Source organism: Myodes glareolus, chromosome 8 (assembly GCF_982192425.1).
Source record: "Myodes glareolus chromosome 8, mMyoGla1.1, whole genome shotgun sequence".
Lineage (NCBI taxonomy): Eukaryota > Metazoa > Chordata > Mammalia > Rodentia > Cricetidae > Myodes > Myodes glareolus.
In genome coordinates, this window is record NC_142033.1 from 99,719,442 (window position 1) to 99,738,350 (window position 18,909).

Sequence of the window (18,909 nt, forward strand, 5' to 3'; positions counted from 1 at the left end):
GGATAGAAGAAATTATTTGCTGATTTTTTTTTCAATCCAATCATAAAAGACTGAGGTAAGAATAGTTTAAATAGGACATGACCATATTTTGTATAGTCATTTGGAGTTATATTTTTCAAAACATAATTGCCTCTTATTTTACCCTAAAAACATTTATCACTGAACTTTAAAGTGTTAAGTTTAAAAGTAGTAGTGTCATTTTAGGTCAGAAAATCTGTTTTAAATTTGTTTAAGATCTCACTAAGTCTTTTTAATAATTAGATTTTCACCCATATATTTTATAGTCTATACAAGAATAATTTTACCAATATTAATTTTTGTTTAAAGAGATCGATGTTTAAATATATATTAAAATTAGAGCCCTTTGAGCCTTTTCTCTTTAATGATCTTAATCCTGTACCATATTGTAAAAACATCCCTGTATAGTACACACAACGCTATTTCATGCTTACCAAATTGGGTGTCAGTAGAGCTTTACAAAAAGTGTTAATAGGGAGACTTGTGAGCATTTAATGCAGTAGTTTGTCTTAAGAGCTCAAACATGTGTCTTACAATGGTTGGGATGCAGTAGTAAGTGGGCAGTTGAGGAGACTCACGTGTTTGCCTTGCGGTTCATCTCAGCCTGTAGCTCTGCCATGTATACTGTCATAATGAATTGAGGCATGTCTTCATCTTTCTTCCTGAGATTTTTCTGGTTGGTTGGTTGGTTGGTTGGTGTTTTTGTTTGATATTAAGGTCTCTTTCTGTAGGTCTGGCTAACCTGAAACTCATGTCAGTGCTTCTGTCTTAAGCCTCCAGAGTATTGGGATTGCAGGTGCGAGCCACCAAGCCTAAGTTTTCTCTTTTGAAGTAAACTTTCATCATGACAAAAGTTCCTTATAACACAGATACAGTGGCTCACATATGCAATCACATATATATCTGAAAGGCTGAGGTAGGAGAATTGCAAGTTTGAGGTCAGCCTGGGTGCATAGCAAGATTTTGTTTGACCCTTTCTCACCTCAAGAAAAATTCCTATGCTTGTTTATTAGAATGCCATTTTGATTTTTATATAATGACATGCCTTTTCTGATAAAATGCATATATTAATAAATATATAATACAATAACAGCACTATTTAAGTTCTAAAATTGACACTGAGTTCTATTCATGGGGTTTCCACCAGATATATGTTAGATTGAAAAGTTTTATCCTTCAGATTTTTCAGATTTAGCCAGGTATAGCGGCTCATAATTGTAGCACTCTGGAAGCTGAGGTAGGAGGTTGGAAAATTTGAGGCTGGCCATAGTGAGACTTTGTCTCAGAAAAAGAAAAATGGGGGTAGGTGGAGGCAGAAGCTTTCACTTTTAGAATAAAAATTTAATGGAAAATATGATGAAATCATAATAAACACATTGAATATAAATGTGTTTTTAAAATCATTGAGCAATTTACATCTTAAAACACGGTTCAGTATCTGTACAGATTAATAACTACATTATTTAGAGTTAGAAGCAAACAATAATCTCTTTGATTTAAATTGCCAAGCAGAAAGTTAAATTTTTTACTTTATTTTCTTATTTTATATGTGTGGGCATCGGATCTTCATGGAACTGGAGTTACAGACAGCTTTGAGTGATCATGTATGTGGGTGCTGGGTTTCAAACTCAGGCTCTCTTGAAAAGCAGCTGGTGCTCTTATCTACTAAGTGGGATTTTTTTTTCTTAAATATACTTTTTGTTGGCTTTGAAGTAGTTCTTAACAGGATCTTTCCAGTGATAACTTGTATTGTCTTTATCCAAAAATGTGAAGAACAACTTCATGCTTTTATTTCCTGTGTGCACCATTTTCACTCTCATTACAGAAGGTGAATGAATCCAAAACTAATAAAATAGCCTTTAAAATTTCTAAAATGTTTGTTCTCTTATATATTTATAGTAAAAGAGTTTTAAAAATTTCCAAATTCAAATTAAGTAAAAAGAAAAAAGTTAAGTCAGTGGCTACATCCTGTGACACAGTGACACACTGGGTGTGAAGAGTGACCAGGATTCTCAGATTGTCGGCTGGCTAAAGCCAAGAGAGAAGAGCTGAGGTAGAGTCTTAGTCTGCAGGGAGTAGAGGGAAGCCCAGCTATGGGGAGAGAGTGGAGTAATTAATGCCTCAGGTGTCTGTAATACCTCTTGTTAGCTTTATTAAGTTAAGTTTACTTGTACAATTGTGAGGCATTCATGTTCTAAAACACCAGATCAATTTTGGCAATTATTAGCAATTCAAGCATTGTTTTTTAATTTGTACTTAAACTTTTCATCCAAGTCTTGCTTATATAAAATGTTTCATATTTGGTTACCTCAGAGTCAGATTACTTAGTACCAGGTTTTCTCTCTGTATTTGTTAGCAATATAGTATTTGTCCTCTGGAAAACTGTGATGGAAAGCCATAAGCTTACTTGACTTCTGTGTAGCTATGTTTCTAATGGAGTTTACGTGACGATCTTAATTTCACTATTAGGAAAACTATGTTTTCTTATGCTGTTGAGTGAATGACAGACAAATACAAAAAGCTAAATCTAAAGTATGAAAGTAAACGATGTGTCAGTGTAGGTCACTAAATACCTGTAACCACCATAGACCTTCACATGTCAAAACATAGATATGATAAAGGTCCTTGGAGGTAATTAAGGCTAAAACCTTGTCACTTTAGTACAATTTAAAACAGTATGAATTTTAGCAGTTATACTCACTGCCATGCATTGCTGAATGAATCTTAGAATGGAATCTCTCTTTGCTTTGTTCCTGGGACTTTAAGAGAGACTCTACTTCTGCAGTAGTTAGTGCATACAGCTCTGCCTGTATAGTGAAAATTGGATTATGTCTTTCCATTGTTACATAGGAACCTTGGACATTTGCCTTTAATCGTGAAATCCTCAGTTTTTTTCCTTTTTCAGTCCACTTTTTGTTAAGATCTTTTAAGTCTAACCAGCTATTAGAGGATGCAGAAACTAACATCTAAAAAACAGGGTTACTCAAGGTAGAGGAGTCGCCATTTTCATCTCAGAATACTTCTTAGTTCCCCTTTCCTCTGACCTGTTACATCATAGTCAAATCATTCTTTGAGATCTCAGCTTTTACTAACTATCCACTCAAAAACTCTTACCTTCTAAGCTTGAGACCATTTCATTGATGTGTGAAAGGATGTGTTGTGTATACAATGAGGGGCAGGGCTAGCTAACCTCTCTTGGCACCTCCAGGAAACTACCCAGCACTGCTGGGGAAGCTGCACACAGAACAGGAAACAGTTACTACTCCACGGTGAGTAACCCTGTTTTCTCCTTATTTCGCCTTCTGATTGTTTTCATTGTGTGTCAGACATGAAAATCTATTCTCACAGTTACTTTAAATCTCCAATGTGTAAAGTTTCTCTTAGCAGCCTCACGTGGTAGCATAAATAGAGGAGCTTTTCAGTTTTGTTATTTTCAGCTGTTATTGATGCAGACAGCTGGGTACACAGAAACGGCCAACTGTCTCTTGTGAAACACTTGTGCATTGAGTGGGGAAAGCCTGCCAGTGGCTTGATTTCAAATCTTTTTGTTTATTTTATTCAGGAGGGAGTGGGGTTCTTGGGAAGGCAAGGTGTTCTTTTACATACCACTAGAAGATTGTATATAATGTTATTTATTCCTATTTCATGACAGTTGATCTAGTCTTTGTACATACCTGACTTGTGTATTTTGCTTTTACGTTTTTGTCATTTCTTCCCGTTTCTAGCATCCTCTGTTTTCCACCAGTGATTATTGTTGTTGTTCTAGTACTACCTAAAAGCATGCCATCTAATGGTACAGATAATGTGATAGTACCTCCAAATTCTAAGATGTTTTGTTACAATTGGGTGGCCTGGTCTAGGAACAGTGGAGATGGTTTTACTTCATTATTATTACATACATAGAACTGCTTACAGTGTGTTTTGTTGGAATTATTTTTCAGAATTGTGTTTCATTCTCAAGACAAATAATATATGGAACTTAAATTATAGATTTTGCTGCTATTGCTTTTATTTGTTTTGTTTACTTAGCCCAGGCTGGCCTCAAATTTGAGAAGATCCTCCTGCCTCAGCATCCTGAGTATATAGGCATATACTACCACATATGACTATATATACTTGTTAAGACACATTTACTGTAAAATATGTCAAACCAATTAGAGTTTAATTTGTGATAGGCAGAAAGATAAAATTTAAGTTGATTCTTAGATAAGTAAATGTAAAAAAGAATTCTGGGTAACAAAATTAATGTTTAAATTTAATTGAGTACCATATATCTGAATAACATGAAAGTTGTATGTTAATTTTTGTTTCAAAATAGAAAAAGAATAGATCATTTTTAAGTTTAATATTTTAAAATTTTATACAAGGTAGGTTTTCTTTTTCACTATTTGATATTAGCTAGCAGACTACAAAACAATGCAGGGTACTTTATTTTTAAGTAGACTAAATGATAAAAAAGAAAGCAGTTCAGAATTAACATATAGATTTAAGAAGTTAGCTTTAGGCTTTTCTGATGATACTTGTTTTCACATGGGTGATGTTAGAAGAGCTAAAAATGCATATAGTGAAACACTCCAGACTATCAAGTAAAATCCTTCATGTGTGCGGTACATGCCTTGTATGAGTTTGTGTATAGGGGTACATACTTGGAAACCATAGGTTGTTATTGCATGTCTTTCCCTGTTGTTCTCCACCTTAGTTTTTGAGACATGGTTTCTCTCTGTGCCTGGGCTTGCTGCTTTATCTAGAACGGCTGGCCAGTGAGCCCCAGAGGTTCTGTTTTATCCTTCTCAGCACTGTGCCACCACAGGTGCTGGGGTCAGAACTCATAGCCTGATGCTTATGCAACAGGTACGTTATTGATGGTGCTGTCTCTGCATCCCTTTGATATTATTTTTTGATGCAGTAAAAATTCTGTAAAATCAATAACTATGGAAATTATTTTTAATCTTATTAAGGTAGTGTGACTGACTGAAGCACTTAGTATTATGTGGTAGTGGGCCTGAGTTGAGTAATGAGTAAAGCTGTATTTTGCTTTAGACAACTAGTAGATTTGCATCAGCAAGGAAGAGATTTCTGTTCTTGGATATCAACCATGACAAACCCTTCCCTGTGCTCTACCAAGAAGGTGATGATAGCTCCTTTCCCTTTTCATTGTACTTTTCTGTTTAGTACTGAGAGCTAATTTCAGTAGAGACTTGAAGTTTATTGTTAAGAGGTCTTATTCTTTACTGACTTTGCGTTTTGGATGCAAATTTAATTTCTGCTCATAAAAAGTTAACAAGATGCTGAAATTTGTAAGCTTTGCCACAGGTTGAAACTCTATAGCAAGAAAGCAAACTTTTAGAAAATCTCAGAAAAGTAAATTAGCATTTTATGCTATAAAATGTTAATGAATTTTAAAGTACATTAGTGAAAAAGAACCATTCCTTGTTTATATTCTGTAGGTTTGGTCTGAGATTTGCTGTCTTAGGCACTGAATTTTGGTGAGCACATAGCTGAGAAACTGGAGCTTCAGTACTCTGAAGTCATTTGCTACGTCAGGATTTATTACGTCAGACATTATGACGGGAAATAATGCTTTAAATTTAGCTACTTTGTGGGGTACTCTTGGGGATATGTTGATTAAAAGTGGTGTTTCCTTCCCCATTATATGTGTTGTAAGCTCATTAGTGTTAGGTAATAACTGCAGTTTCTGTTTATTATAAAGTAGCCCTGGGTTGGCTTTGTTCACTGTGTGGTTCCTTTGCATTTGTATTTATGTCCTACCTCTCAGAAGGCATCTTCTCTTCATCAGAATAGCCATTGAGCCAACTCTTGTATTGTGAAATTTTGAAAATGAGATAGACTTCCATTGAAGAAATACATCTATACATATATATATATACATGTGTATATGTGTGTATTCAGATGTATAAATTCATAGTCTCCCATAAAACGTGTTCTTGTAAATCTATAGGTAATGCTCAGCCATTTGTTGAATTTAACTAGCTTGGTCTGATCGTACTGACATATTTTGTTTGGGCAGATTTTGGGGGTTTTTAAGACAGTTTTACTTTTTTAGTTCAGGTTGGCCTAAAGCTCACTATGTAGCCCTATCCTGGCCTTGGATTCACCCTAATCTTCATGCCTCAGCCTCCAGAGTACTGGGATTACAGGCATGAGCCACCATGCCTAGCTTGTGACTGATCTTTGACATTCGGTGTTCTACATAATGATTTAGAAATGTCATTTGACTACAGTTTTAGGAAAGGTACATTTTGCTGGTTTAAAGAGAAAGAGCTATTGCTTATAGCTCTTAACTCTAATAGAGAACCTTGTGTGCTATTAGGTGCTTCAGCAATAAAAGCTGACAAACTTTAAAGTATAATTATATAATTATGAAGCTGAATTTTCTTTGTGAAGATGAATAAATTCTTATCAGTGAATATAAGCTTTTCCACTTGAATATTCAGTTATCAATATATATGTTCATTGAGAGATGATTTTTTCCCCTTGAAAAAAGGAACTAAAGGAACATTTTCTTTAAGTTTGTTGCTAATGTTTTCTTAATGAAACGGCAGCATTAACCTTCAGAAATGTAATGAATTAAAGTATTGGAGAATAAAAATCTATGACAAGTTCATTACCTTTATCTTAATTTAAACATTTTAACAATGAGGTTTTTTTCCTTTGACCTTTTGTTTTGATATTATTAGTAAATGAAGGTCTCTTGTTTTTAAACAGGGTACCAAGTATGGTGTCCTTAGAGGAAACAAAATTGTATACTGGACTGGAACATGGTATGTGAATACTAATTGAAGTAAGTCTGTAGAAGCTACCTGTTTAGCTTCTCTGGAATAATTCGAATTGAGTCATTTTATATTTATGCTTCTTAGATTCTTTGTAGTATATAAAATATACTCATTATGCAACAATCATTTTCTTTCTCTCTGGGAAACTAGATGTTTGTTTTTTTCTGAGACAGGGTTTCATTATGTAGCCCAGGGTGTCCTTAGACTCATAGAGATCTGCCTCTGACTTTATGAACTATTATTTAAAGAATTGCCAGTAAATAACAGAAATTGACTCTGTAAATTTAATTACTTTCTGTGTTCAGATGTAAGCTTTGCTACTATATAACATTTAAGTTTTAATTCTTTCTTATTTTTTAGCTTAAAAGAATAGTTGTTTGGTTTTTGTATGTATGTGTACATTCCATGATCACAGGACAAGTTGCCAGAGCGAATTTTCTTTACACTGTGTTGATTCTGGGACTCAAGCTCAGACTATCACTGGAAAGATCTTTATCAGCTACGCCATCTCACCAGCTATGGTTTTAATTCTTATACGGTGAAGCATTAATGTGAATGGGAATATTGTAGCCTTTATATTTGATGGTCTTTGTAGAGTTTCATTGAGTAAATTTAATTCAATTTAGTTTTTCGATGTGGTGCTGGAAGATCATACTCAGAGACATAAGCAGGATAGATAAGGATTCTCCCACTAAGAGATACCCCAGCCCTTAAATTTTGTGTTAGTATTTTGTGAGACAACTGGGATATTGCTCATTGATAGAGCATATACTTACATACATGCCTGAGACTCAGGGTTATTTCCCAGCAACACCCTCCCAACTATATCGTATACTAATTTAAAGTTCTAAATGCAACCTTAATAGAAACTCTTACTGATGAATTAATAATAGAATTAGTTCTATACATTAATTTCTAAGATACAACTCCTGGATTTGGGTTACCCGTAAATTTAGAGAATCCCAAGCCTTTGTGGTTTCTAATTATCAGCTTGGGAATTTGAAATGTTCACAACAGTGTTTTCTTTCTCTCCCCTCTCCCACTTTATAAAGAAGTATATATTTATCCTTATTTTATGTGTATGGGTGCTTTCTAGATGTGTGTGTATCATATCCATGGAGGACAGAAGGTCTCAGATCCGCTGGAACTGAAGTTACAGCTGGTCATGAGATGTCATGTGGGTGATGATAACTGAACCCACATTCTCTGTAATAGCAGCAAGTGCTTTTAACCCTGAGCCATCTCTCCCCCAACTTCCTGACAAAATATTTCATAAGTAATTGTTTTATTTTGGTTATTTGAGACCAATCTCATGTGGCCCCATCTTGTCTTCAACTCCTTTATCCTCTTTCCTCTTCTTTCCAAACGTCAGGCTTATAGATGTGCATCACCATGTCCAGATACGTTTGTCTATTTGTTCATTTATGGAGTTATTGGAGGAAGGGTCTTGTTTTGTAGACCAGTCTAGCCTCGAACCATCTGCCATCCCGGTCTTATTCTCTGTGGTGCTAATGTTACGAGTGTTTGCCTTGATGCCCTGCTTAAGTTGGACCTTTGAAATGCAGAGGTTTTGAATGTTAGTCTGTGTCATACTTAGCATCTAATTTAACTATGTTAAAGGCAAAGACATTTGTCCTCCAATTTACCTTTTAAAAAGGGTCTTAGGATAAGCTGTTAAAAGCTGGAATAAAACGAGGAACTTTCCATGTCTAAAATGCCTTTTCATTATTATTATTATTTTTTAAATAGATCTATCCAGAGAGAACCACCGAGAAACAATTGCTAGTGTCATACGGAAACTTCTTAGTAAGTATATATGCCTGTAACTTGCTCTGTACTTCTAAGCTTTAAAATAGCAGCCTATGGCAGGTGTGCATTTACTTAACTTTTTTAGAAATAGGGAGAATATTAGCTTACTCCCCTGCCCCCATTTTATGAAGTATATTTGGGTTTGTATAGTAATTTAAGGTGTTAGCTAAAACTTTTTTCTTCTCCTATTTTAGACCACATACTTGATAATTCAGAAGATGATACCAAATCATTGTTTCTCATCATAAAGGTAGAATTCCATAATTATTCATGTACACAGTTCCATAATTATTAATATGCTTGGGCTTTACTAGTGACTTCTGAATAAATGTTGAAATTCTTTAACACAGATTATTGGAGACCTTCTGCAATTCCAAGGATCTCATAAACATGAATTTGACTCCCGATGGAAAAGCTTTAACTTAGTAAAGAAATCAATGGAAAATCGGGTCAGTATTTCCACCTGAAATTCTGAATTATTGTTTTTGCCAAGATGTATAATAGTCCTGATTTGAGGATTATTATTTATAGAGAAAATTTGCTCTATAAGTAAAAGTAGTAGCTTTAAAAATATTGCATGATGGGCTGGAGAGATGGCTCAGCGGTTAAGAGCATTGCCTGCTTTTCCAAAGGTCCTGAGTTCAATTCCCAGCAACCACATGGTGGCTCACAACCATCTGAAATAAGATCTGATGCCCTCTTCTGGCCTGCAGGCAGACACACAGACAGAATATTGTATACATAATAAATAAATAAATTAATATTTTTTAAAAAAATTGCATGAAACCAATGTTTTTTTTTGCTATAGAATTCTTATTATGTAATAATAAAACATTAACTTTTAAAGACAAAATACTGTATGAAGACGAAAAGCATGATACAGATCCTAAGTGGGGGATTGTATTTACTTGCTAGGAATATTGCATAATTGTAGAGCACTTTTTAAGTTAAAAGTATTTATTTTAGTGATAACAACCATTACTCTCCTCTGTATCCATACAGGGATTTGCTTCCTGGAACTAGCTCTTGTAGACCAGGCTGACAGAGATCCGCCTGCCTCTGTCTCCCGAGTTCTGGGATTAAAGGCGGGCACCTCCACTGTCTGGGTGATTTTTGGCTTTTGGTTTGTTTGTTTGTTTGTTTAAAGGAAAAAAAGTCCACAAGCATGAACTTTGTATAAATCTGAGGAAAACATTTCTTATATTGATTTCATGATCCTATATTAGAATTAATATAAGCCTCTTCAGGAACATGGAAGGAAAAACAGCCCAAGAGCAGTAGAGCTGTCCCCAGCAGTGTTCCCCGGTCGACTTGTGGTGCAGTTGGCTCTCTAGAAGCCTGTATGTTACTGGTGCTAAATAGTGGAGATAGAGGAGTACAAAAAGGAGATGGGAACTATGGCAGGCTGTGGAAGAGAGCTGTAAGGTCAGTTAGGTCAGTAGTTTATAGTTAGCAGTGGAGAGCCACTAAAAGGAATATACATTGTGAGCATGAGCCACCACACTTGACTGAAAGTTAAGATAGATGAATATTAGAATGCTCTGCCACAATTAGAATCAAGGTGAGAAAACCCTGAATCAGAGATTTTGAGATACAGGTTGGAAGGTTTGGACAAAAGGTAGAATTGGAGTACTTTGATGACTAATGTAATAAAGAATAGTCATTTGTAATTTGTAACAATACAAATGATTTTTTGGTTTATCTCTTTATTTGTGGGGGTAGGGGCATACATCTGTGAAAGTGGCCTTCAGAGGACAACTTGCAAACGTCAGTTCTCTCCTTCGAACATGTAGGTTACAGGAGTTGAACCTAGGTTGTCAGACATGTGTGGCAGTTGGGTTTGCTCTTCAGCATTTTTTTCTGCCCTATGTTCATTTTCTTAGTTTAGGGTTTGTATGATATGGTTTGGGTTCATTTTTGTTGTTGTTGTTGTTATTGGGTTTTTTGTTTGTTTGGTTGGTTGGTTTTGTTTTGAGACTTGGTCAATCTATGCAGCCCTGGGTGGTCTGGAACTCAAAGTGATCTACCTACCTCTGTGATTAAAGGTATGCGCCACCATACCTGGCTGTGTTCTTATTATGGGGTCAGTTTTCATGATGGGATTCAGGAATCTATTGTTGAAGTTACTCAGTGAAAGCATTGAGATGTTTGCTGTTTTGTTTTCCAGCTCCATGGAAAAAAGCAACATATCAGAGCACTGCTAATTGACAGAGTGATGCTACAGCATGAGGCAAGTGTCTCAATCACCTCCTGATTCAGCATGCTAATAAATAATTACTGCAGTGTTTTTCATAATTAAGTGGACTTTCATTAAACTCTTCGAGACTTTATTTTATATTATTTCTTTTTAAAGTTGCGAACACTAACTGTTGAGGGTTGTGAGTATAAAAGAATACATCAAGATATGATCAGAGATCTTCTTCGATTGTCAACAAGTTCGTACAGTCAGGTGAGGCTCTACCCTCTCCAATACTTCCGTTGTTTTTACTCTGCAATCTAGGTATCCCTGTTTTCCCAGTGGAGTTTAAGTAATCCCTCATTTAGGATCACATAGCAAGGAAGTAAGAGAACCAGAACTAAAATCTAATAATTCCTGCCCCCAATGCCATGGGTAAATACCTTCCAAATTTCAAATAGATTCAAATTTTGCCTTAATATAAAAAAACATTTGTTTGCAATATGATTGTCCCCACCCCACTCACCCCTACCCTCTTCCTAGACAGGGTTTCTCTGTAACCCTGGTTGTCCTGGAACTTTGTAGATATAACTGGTCTCGAACTCAGATCTGCCTGCCGCTGTTGGGATTAAAGGGGTACACCACCATGCCTAGCTAATTGCTTCTCATTTTAGATCCTCAATCCTTCCTCCAACAAGGTCTTGCTATTTAAGCAGACTAGCCTTGAACTTCAGTTCACTTGCCTCCCACCTCCAAAGTGCTGGGATTACTGGCATATGCACCACCATGTCCTGCTTAAATTGTTTCTCGCTGTTGTAAATTTGAGAGATTATGTTGGTAGATTGGTGCTCCCACTTAATTCTGTGAAATTCCAAAGGCCAGTCTGGGATGGCTATATAATTCCTTCTGTATGTGATGCTTGGATTTAGGTAGTGACTAGCATGTAATATATCATCTATCCCTTAATAAAGTATGGGATCAAAAGATTATGTCATAGCACATAAAACAGAGACATTTCAAGATTTATGTATATCAGTTACTTTTTTTTTAAAATCTTGTTTTTCCATTCAATTATTTATACTTCCTTCCCTCCTCCCAATCCCTTACCGCTCCCCCACACCCCCTCCTCCCTCTCCCACCCTGCTTGAGAGAGGGCCCTCCCCACTACATCCAGGCCTAGGGAGCTGTGCATCCATATAGAATAGGGTCCCAAAAAGCCAGAACATGCCATAAAAACAAGTCCCAGTGCCTTTATCAGTGGCTTCTCAGTCAACCCCCATTGTCAGCCACAATCAGAGAGTCCTATGTGTGGACATAAGAGAGCTGCTCTTCTCATCAACAGTGAGTTAGAGTGTCTGCTGTTTGCCTTTAGCAGTGTTATAAGCTGTTGCCCATGAATGCCATTCAACTTTCTCTCATCAGAAAGAAGCACACTGATACTATCTTCCTTTTAATCATTTGCTTGTTTTTTAGTGTATATGTTTTCTGTTATTTAGGAATCAATCTAAATTATCATCCTTTGCTTTTTATGCTTCATTAGACATCTTTTTAAGTATTTTTCAATTTTTTTCCAGGTCAGAAACAAGGCTCAGCAGACATTTTTTGCTGCTTTGGGAGCATATAACTTCTGTTGCAGAGATATTATCCCTTTGGTTTTGGAGTTTTTACGACCTGATCGACAGGATGTCACACAGCAGCAGTTCAAGGTATAGGTTCTGTTTTAATGTCTACAGTAAACACCCATATATTGGTTATTCAGCTTCTGCGTTTAATATTTTGCTATATCTTAAAATATTTGTAAGTTTAAGATACTAGAACATTTCATCATGATTGTTGTGCAGACCTCTGTGGAAAATATCTGAATTATATAACCAATGTGAAGGGAAGGCTAGGGATGGAAAGAAATAAGATCAGTTGAGCAACTGATCAGAGCAGAAAAAGGAAGAAACAAGGCAAGTTTCAGAGGTGAAGTAGAGTCTCTGTAAGTAGGTTATTAATAAGAAATATTAAGGACAAAAAAAGAATTAGGGTTTGATAGCTAGATATGAGGAAACTAAAGCATCACCAAATCTGGATTTCACAAGTGGTTGTAGGAGAGGTGGAAGACCCCTTGAACCCAAGGGTTTAAGGCAAGCCTAAGCAATGTGGTGAGATCTCATCTCAAAACAAAATGAGTCTAAACAGCAAAAGTGACCAAGATACCATGAAAAGAGAGGAACAGCCATTGAAAGGGCAACAAAGAGACCTTTCAGAAAGAACAGAGTCATCAGTGCCCACTTTCTGGAGATAATTAAGATTAGCACTAAGTATGTTCCTCGAAATTAGTCTGTGAGACACATCTCGGTATGCTGTGAGCCAGGCTTAGTTACTTACTTCTAAAATTTTATTAGAACAAGGCATTCTTTTATGTAGTTTGTACATTTTCTTCATATCACAGTGCTGAAGATTAGTGCTGGGACTGATACCAACTGACTGCTATTTCCTTTCTTCTTTACTTTCTGGTGGCTGACTTCCACCCAGTGTTGGATATTCTTTCTGGAAGGTCTGCCTCATTTGATCATACTGGTCAGTCTTGTCAAGAATGTTTTATATGGGCAACATTAGAGAGGTGAAAGTTAGCAGTGACTGTATATAAAGCCTATAGAGGAGGCTAGAATGTGCAGTGGGTAACAATCCAACTTCAGATCCATTTAGATTGAGTGTTCTGGAAGTAACAACACTTTTTGATACTAATAGAAAATGTTCTTGCTTCTTCAGAATTGTCTCATGTTGTCAGTAAAAACTATGTAGTATAATTAAATAGCTAGATTTTTTAAAGGTACTATAAAATTTACTGTTTGACAATTTCATACATGTATATAATACATCTCATCATATCCATCCTCCATTCTCTCTTTGTACCCCTCCTGAGTAACCAAGCTTTTATATATGTAGTAACATACTAACAACTTTGTGTTAGCTGTAAGTTATTTGTGTTAGTTGGTAAGTTATTCAAAACTAAAAATACTTTTTGGTACATTTCAAGGCCATTATCATATCTGAGGAAAATATGAGTAGAATCTGTACTTTTCTTTTTCTTTTTTTTCCCTTTTTTTGTTGTTTTGTTTTGTTTTGTTTTGTTTTTTTTGAGAGAGTTTCCTTATATCTTTGGAGCCTTTTAGACCAGATTGGTCTCAAACTTACAGAGATCCACCTGCCTCTGCCTGGCCCACTCTTACTTTTTATATTGCCTAATCGCCATTCTTTAGCAAACCATCTATTAAATGACTTAGAAAAAATATTAATGGATGCCACTTGGTTAAACCTCAAGTACAAGTTTTTAAAAACAGTACATTAAATACATGTAATATACAAATAGCTGTAAGTATGTAAATAACTAATGTAAAAATTTAAGCGCCATGTTTGACTCTTAGTTTTCCTCTGTGCCTCTTAGTTTTCCATGTAAATTTATTTGTTCTTATAGGGCGCCTTATATTGTCTACTTGGAAATCATAGTGGTGTATGCCTGGCAAACCTTCATGATTGGGACTGTATTGTGCAGACTTGGCCAGCACTTGTTTCTTCAGGACTTAGCCAAGCCATGTCACTGGAAAAGCCATCAATAGTGAGACTGTTCGATGACCTTGCAGAAAAGATTCATAGACAGTATGAAACAATTGGCTTAGACTTTACAGTAAGCAAATTTTATTTGTTCTCTCGTATTTTAGTGGAAATTCTGGCTTTAATTTTTCATGTTTTTTTCTTTTCTCTATAATAATATTTTTGCTTGTTATTATAATTTTTAAAAGGCATTTACTTTCTCTTTCCTTCTAACATTCCTTAATGATCATTGTTTTAGATAGCAGGTTTGGAACACCAAGTTGGAGTGTGTCTGGGAAAGAGTCAGGCCTTTTCTACCAAGAGGCTACAACAGTTAACATTGCTATATTTACCGTAGTTCCATGTATGCCTCCACTGCATTTTCCTCCTCACTTCTCCTCACTTTCCCTTCTCTTTTTTCCGTCTCTTCTGGCTGGCCTGGAACTTGATTTGTAGACCAGGCAGGTCTCAAACTCACTCTGCTGAAGCATTTATCTAATTATTCTTTATCAATGAAAACTCAGGAGTCAGATATTGGGGTGAGAACCTCATTGATCAGAGGAGTGGTGGAGAAATGACCACTGACTTCTTTTCTCTCTCTCCTTCATCGATCTAAAATGTCTAAGAATCTTTCTTAAACTCTGCCCTACTACTTCCAGTGTCTCTTTATTTCCTGGGTCTCCAAAACCTGTCTGGGTAACTTTGGTCAACTAGTAACTGTCCACCCTCTGATTCAAAGTAAACTTTATTGGAAGTCTCAGGAGTGTCAGAGTGAGATCAAAATTTCCCACAACACTCAGCTTCTCAAGTGCTGGGATTGCAGACATGACCTACCTACTACCATGCCTAGTCATGCTGAGTTTTTTTAAAGAGTTGATTATATTTTAGGAGGTTAGCTATACTAGCCAATGTCACAGAAGATTTGCCACGAGCTAGATTCATAACTTATAGTGCAGAATATTAAAATTAGATTTTTTTAAGAATTAGAAAGAAACTCTAACTGCTTCTGAAATAGAGATAGGACATCATTTAAGTATTTTTTTAAAAGTCAGTGACTAATTCTATATTCTTTGCTAGTCTCAAACTTGTAGCAATCCTCCTGCCTTAGCCTCCCACATGCTGAGATTACATTCATGAGTCATCTTTTGTGACCATCTGAGAAGCTAAAATGTATTCTCACTTCCTCAGTGCATCATGATGAACAAAAAAGTGAGGATAGTTAAGTTTCTTCTTTCCTCATGTTGGTTATGCTTTGCATCCTAATGACCAGGGTTATAGCTATGGCTATAAATTCATCCCTTACTCTTTGAAACTGTCCTTATTAGAATTGGGATTGGTTGCTGCCAGGTATAGTTAGTCTTCTGTAGTACAGGATGGCCTTGAATTCTTGATACCTTTGCCTTCATCTCCTGAGTGCTCTGATTACAGACATGTACCACCATACCCAGGTAGATTATTCTTTCTTAAAAAGTTTTAGTCATAGTAATTCAAGATGCAATCCCAAACCACTGGTCCAGCAAAATAGCCCAATAGGAAACATGCTTGTCACCAAATCTGATGACCTGAGTTCAGTCCTGGACTTAAAGCATAATCATTACATTTATTTTTGTGTAGATGTTTGTGAGTGTGTTTTTGCACACGCCAATCAATGAACATACAGAGATCAGAGGACAAATTATAGGAATGAGTTCTTTCCATCTACCTATGTAGATAGGGTCCTAAGACTTGAACTCAGGTCTTCAGACTTGGTAACAAGTGCCCTTTTTCTTTCTAATTAATAGTCCACCTTATAGTATGTATCATGACTCTACTTTTTTAATGCTTTTTTCTTTTTAATAAGATTCCAAAGCCATGTGCTGCAATAGCAGAATTACTTGAACAATCAAAGAATCCTTCTATTAGCCAGACGCTACTTAGCCCAGAAAAGATTAAAGAAGGACAGAAGCGCCAACAGGAAAAGAATGCCGATGCCCTAAGGTAATTGAACTTTCTGCTAAAACAGAAAATACTACAGTTAATACATTTTAACTAGCTCTAATGTAACATACCACTACACATTGGTTTCTGGGAAAATGCAAGACAATTGGGAGATGATTGTTGCAAGGGGACCAAGTTTTCACTTGCAAATAGAGTTGAGAAAAAAAGCATGTTAAAAATAAGTCATTGCTGTATCTTTTCCACTGAGAACTGCCTTTACTTGCTTTTAGGTACTAATGTATCAGACATAGTATAATTGGTGCACTTTGTTAATAAGTCCTAAATTCAACTTCAGTACATTACTTTATAACACTACAGAAATCTCTTTTTAATTGAACTTGGTAGTAGGATATTAGTAAACCGTTTTTTTGATTAGGGGAAAGAGAAAACATCCTGATTTGGGGGGAAAAAAGTGGTAGTACCTCAGCAGTAACCTTCTTAACTCAGTTCCAGGTTTACCATATAGCTTGTGGTGGCGCCTACTTACTGTTTCTGAAATGTCTTTTAAAATCATGATATTTCTCTGTCTTGTCTTAAACTCCTGGACTTAAAAGTATCCCAAATGTTATGAATATGGGTGCCAGCTGCAGCCCCAAACTTGTTTTCTGAAATGTTTTTGTGAATATTGAACTCCCATAGTCTGCTTAATTGATTGCACATAGCCAGCATACTATTCGACAGAACACTGCCAACTCTTGATTGCTACTTGCAGTTTTCATGTTTACTTTGGAGAACTCAGAAAAAGTTGCTATTCGTTTTTGCTCTAGAGGCCAGAGAATCAGGAGTTCAAGGCTAGCCTGGAATTTGAAACCTTACCTCAAAAACCTAAGACTATTAAGAGAAAAGAAACAATTTGGTAGTTCATTATACATAGTCCTTCATGTTCTTTTCTTAGTGTCTCTTCTAACTTTTAGTCTGGTTAAATGGTGAAGTGTAAAAGGAGGGTGGATTAGGTCAGAATTTGAATTTATATTACATTATTTAGTGTTTATCTTAGTATTATACTAAAACCATATCTGAATTTTTAAAGGAACTATGAAAGGTTGGTCAACACTTTACTAGACGGTGTGGAGCAGAGAAACCTGTGAGTATAAAGATTTCTTCTTCTTAAAAAAAAAAAAGTGGGTTTTTGTTTGTTTTGTTTAATTTTGTTTTTAACCATGAAAGCATTTGTATTAACTGCTCTAGGGATTTTGTGCATGGGAAAAAGAATGGTTGTATTAATGGGGTTTTTATGTTAGAAGACTAAAAGCAGGGAATGTGGAGAGGTTTAGGGTAATAGGGTAGTGTTATTCAGTAGACCTGTTTTTATTCTTGAGAAACTTAAAATTATGTTTCAAATATACAGCTAAGGAGGGTTTCACATGCCTGTGATCCCAGCTTTCAGCAGGCTGAGGCTACAAGCAAAGAAAAAATTTCAAAACAGATCCTTATTGTAAGTGGTTTTTAAGTCTACTGTGATTTGTATTATTGTCTCTCACCACCCATCCCTTTTGCTCAACCTCCAGGCCTTGGAAATTTGAGCATATAGGCATTGGGCTTCTGTCTCTACTCTTAAGGGAGGACAGAGTGCTGCCTCTTCGTGCCATACGTTTTTTTGTTGAAAATCTCAACCATGATGCAATCGTTGTTCGAAAGGTACACACTTTATTTTGGCTACTGTGTGGGGTTTGAGAATATTTACCTTAATAGACTTCTTCAATTCTTTATAAACAGTATATACCCTAATAAATGCGTTAACTTGAATTGATTTGGCATCTCCTTCTGTTTGCTCAGAATCAAATAATAATTTGTTCAACAAATACTTGGAGGCATAATCAAGTATTTTACATTTTAACACTAGCTGTAGCAGAGAATTAACTTATAAACTTGGCTACGTTTGACTTTTAAAAATTTGAAAATTTATTTTTCAAGGAGTAGAGCAAATCTAAGAGTTCAATTTGCTGGTTGTGCTTTGAAAATATTACAAATGAGCTGTCAGAAAAGTCCTGGCCTTGTCTATTTCTGGAAGAAAGACAATAAAAGACACAGAGGCTAACACAAATAGAATGAACAGCTATTGGTCTAATAAAAGAAGGATTGTTTATTCGTCAGACACTAGCAAGGGTCTCAAGGGTCGAGGTGCTAGTAAGTCATTCGTAGTTGAATGTTTATGCTTCTCTGGCCAGTGCCAATAGGCAGGCAATATATTTTTTAATTAATTATTTTTTTTAACTTAAAACTATTTTTCTGTGTGTGTGTGTGTGTGTGTGTGTGTGTGTGTGTGTGTGCGCGCGCGCACAAATACACATGCACACATACATACATCCCACCTCAGCATGCATGTGAAGGTCAGAGGACAGTTTTTGGGAGATGGTTCTCAGTTTCCACTGATGGATTGGCGGAGGGGATCGAACTCAGGTCACTTAGCTTGTGCAGCAAGTACTTTTACTTCCTGAGCCATCCCACAGACCTTCAACTTATTTTTGTTTAATAACATACAAAGCAAATTATTTTATTATGGCATTTTTATACATACTTTTTTGGTTAATTTCTCTAGTAACCTCTGACTTGGTA

At 35.9% G+C, this 18,909-nt stretch overlaps 1 protein-coding gene across 2 annotated transcripts in view; it reads left to right on the forward strand.

Annotated features, from left to right (window-relative positions):
* The window catches only part of Psme4 (proteasome activator subunit 4), a 107,430-nt gene that overhangs the window by 52,811 nt on the left and 35,710 nt on the right, over positions 1-18,909 (forward strand). For both annotated transcript variants that reach the window (XM_085692331.2, XM_048427553.3), the window contains 11 exons: positions 6,745-6,800; positions 8,562-8,618; positions 8,816-8,871; positions 8,972-9,070; positions 10,789-10,851; positions 10,975-11,070; positions 12,372-12,503; positions 14,261-14,470; positions 16,217-16,353; positions 17,384-17,437; positions 17,862-17,991. In XM_085692331.2, coding sequence (XP_085548457.2) covers positions 6,745-6,800; positions 8,562-8,618; positions 8,816-8,871; positions 8,972-9,070; positions 10,789-10,851; positions 10,975-11,070; positions 12,372-12,503; positions 14,261-14,470; positions 16,217-16,353; positions 17,384-17,437; positions 17,862-17,991 — 1,090 coding nt within the window. The remainder of the gene's footprint in view (positions 1-6,744; positions 6,801-8,561; positions 8,619-8,815; positions 8,872-8,971; positions 9,071-10,788; positions 10,852-10,974; positions 11,071-12,371; positions 12,504-14,260; positions 14,471-16,216; positions 16,354-17,383; positions 17,438-17,861; positions 17,992-18,909) is intronic.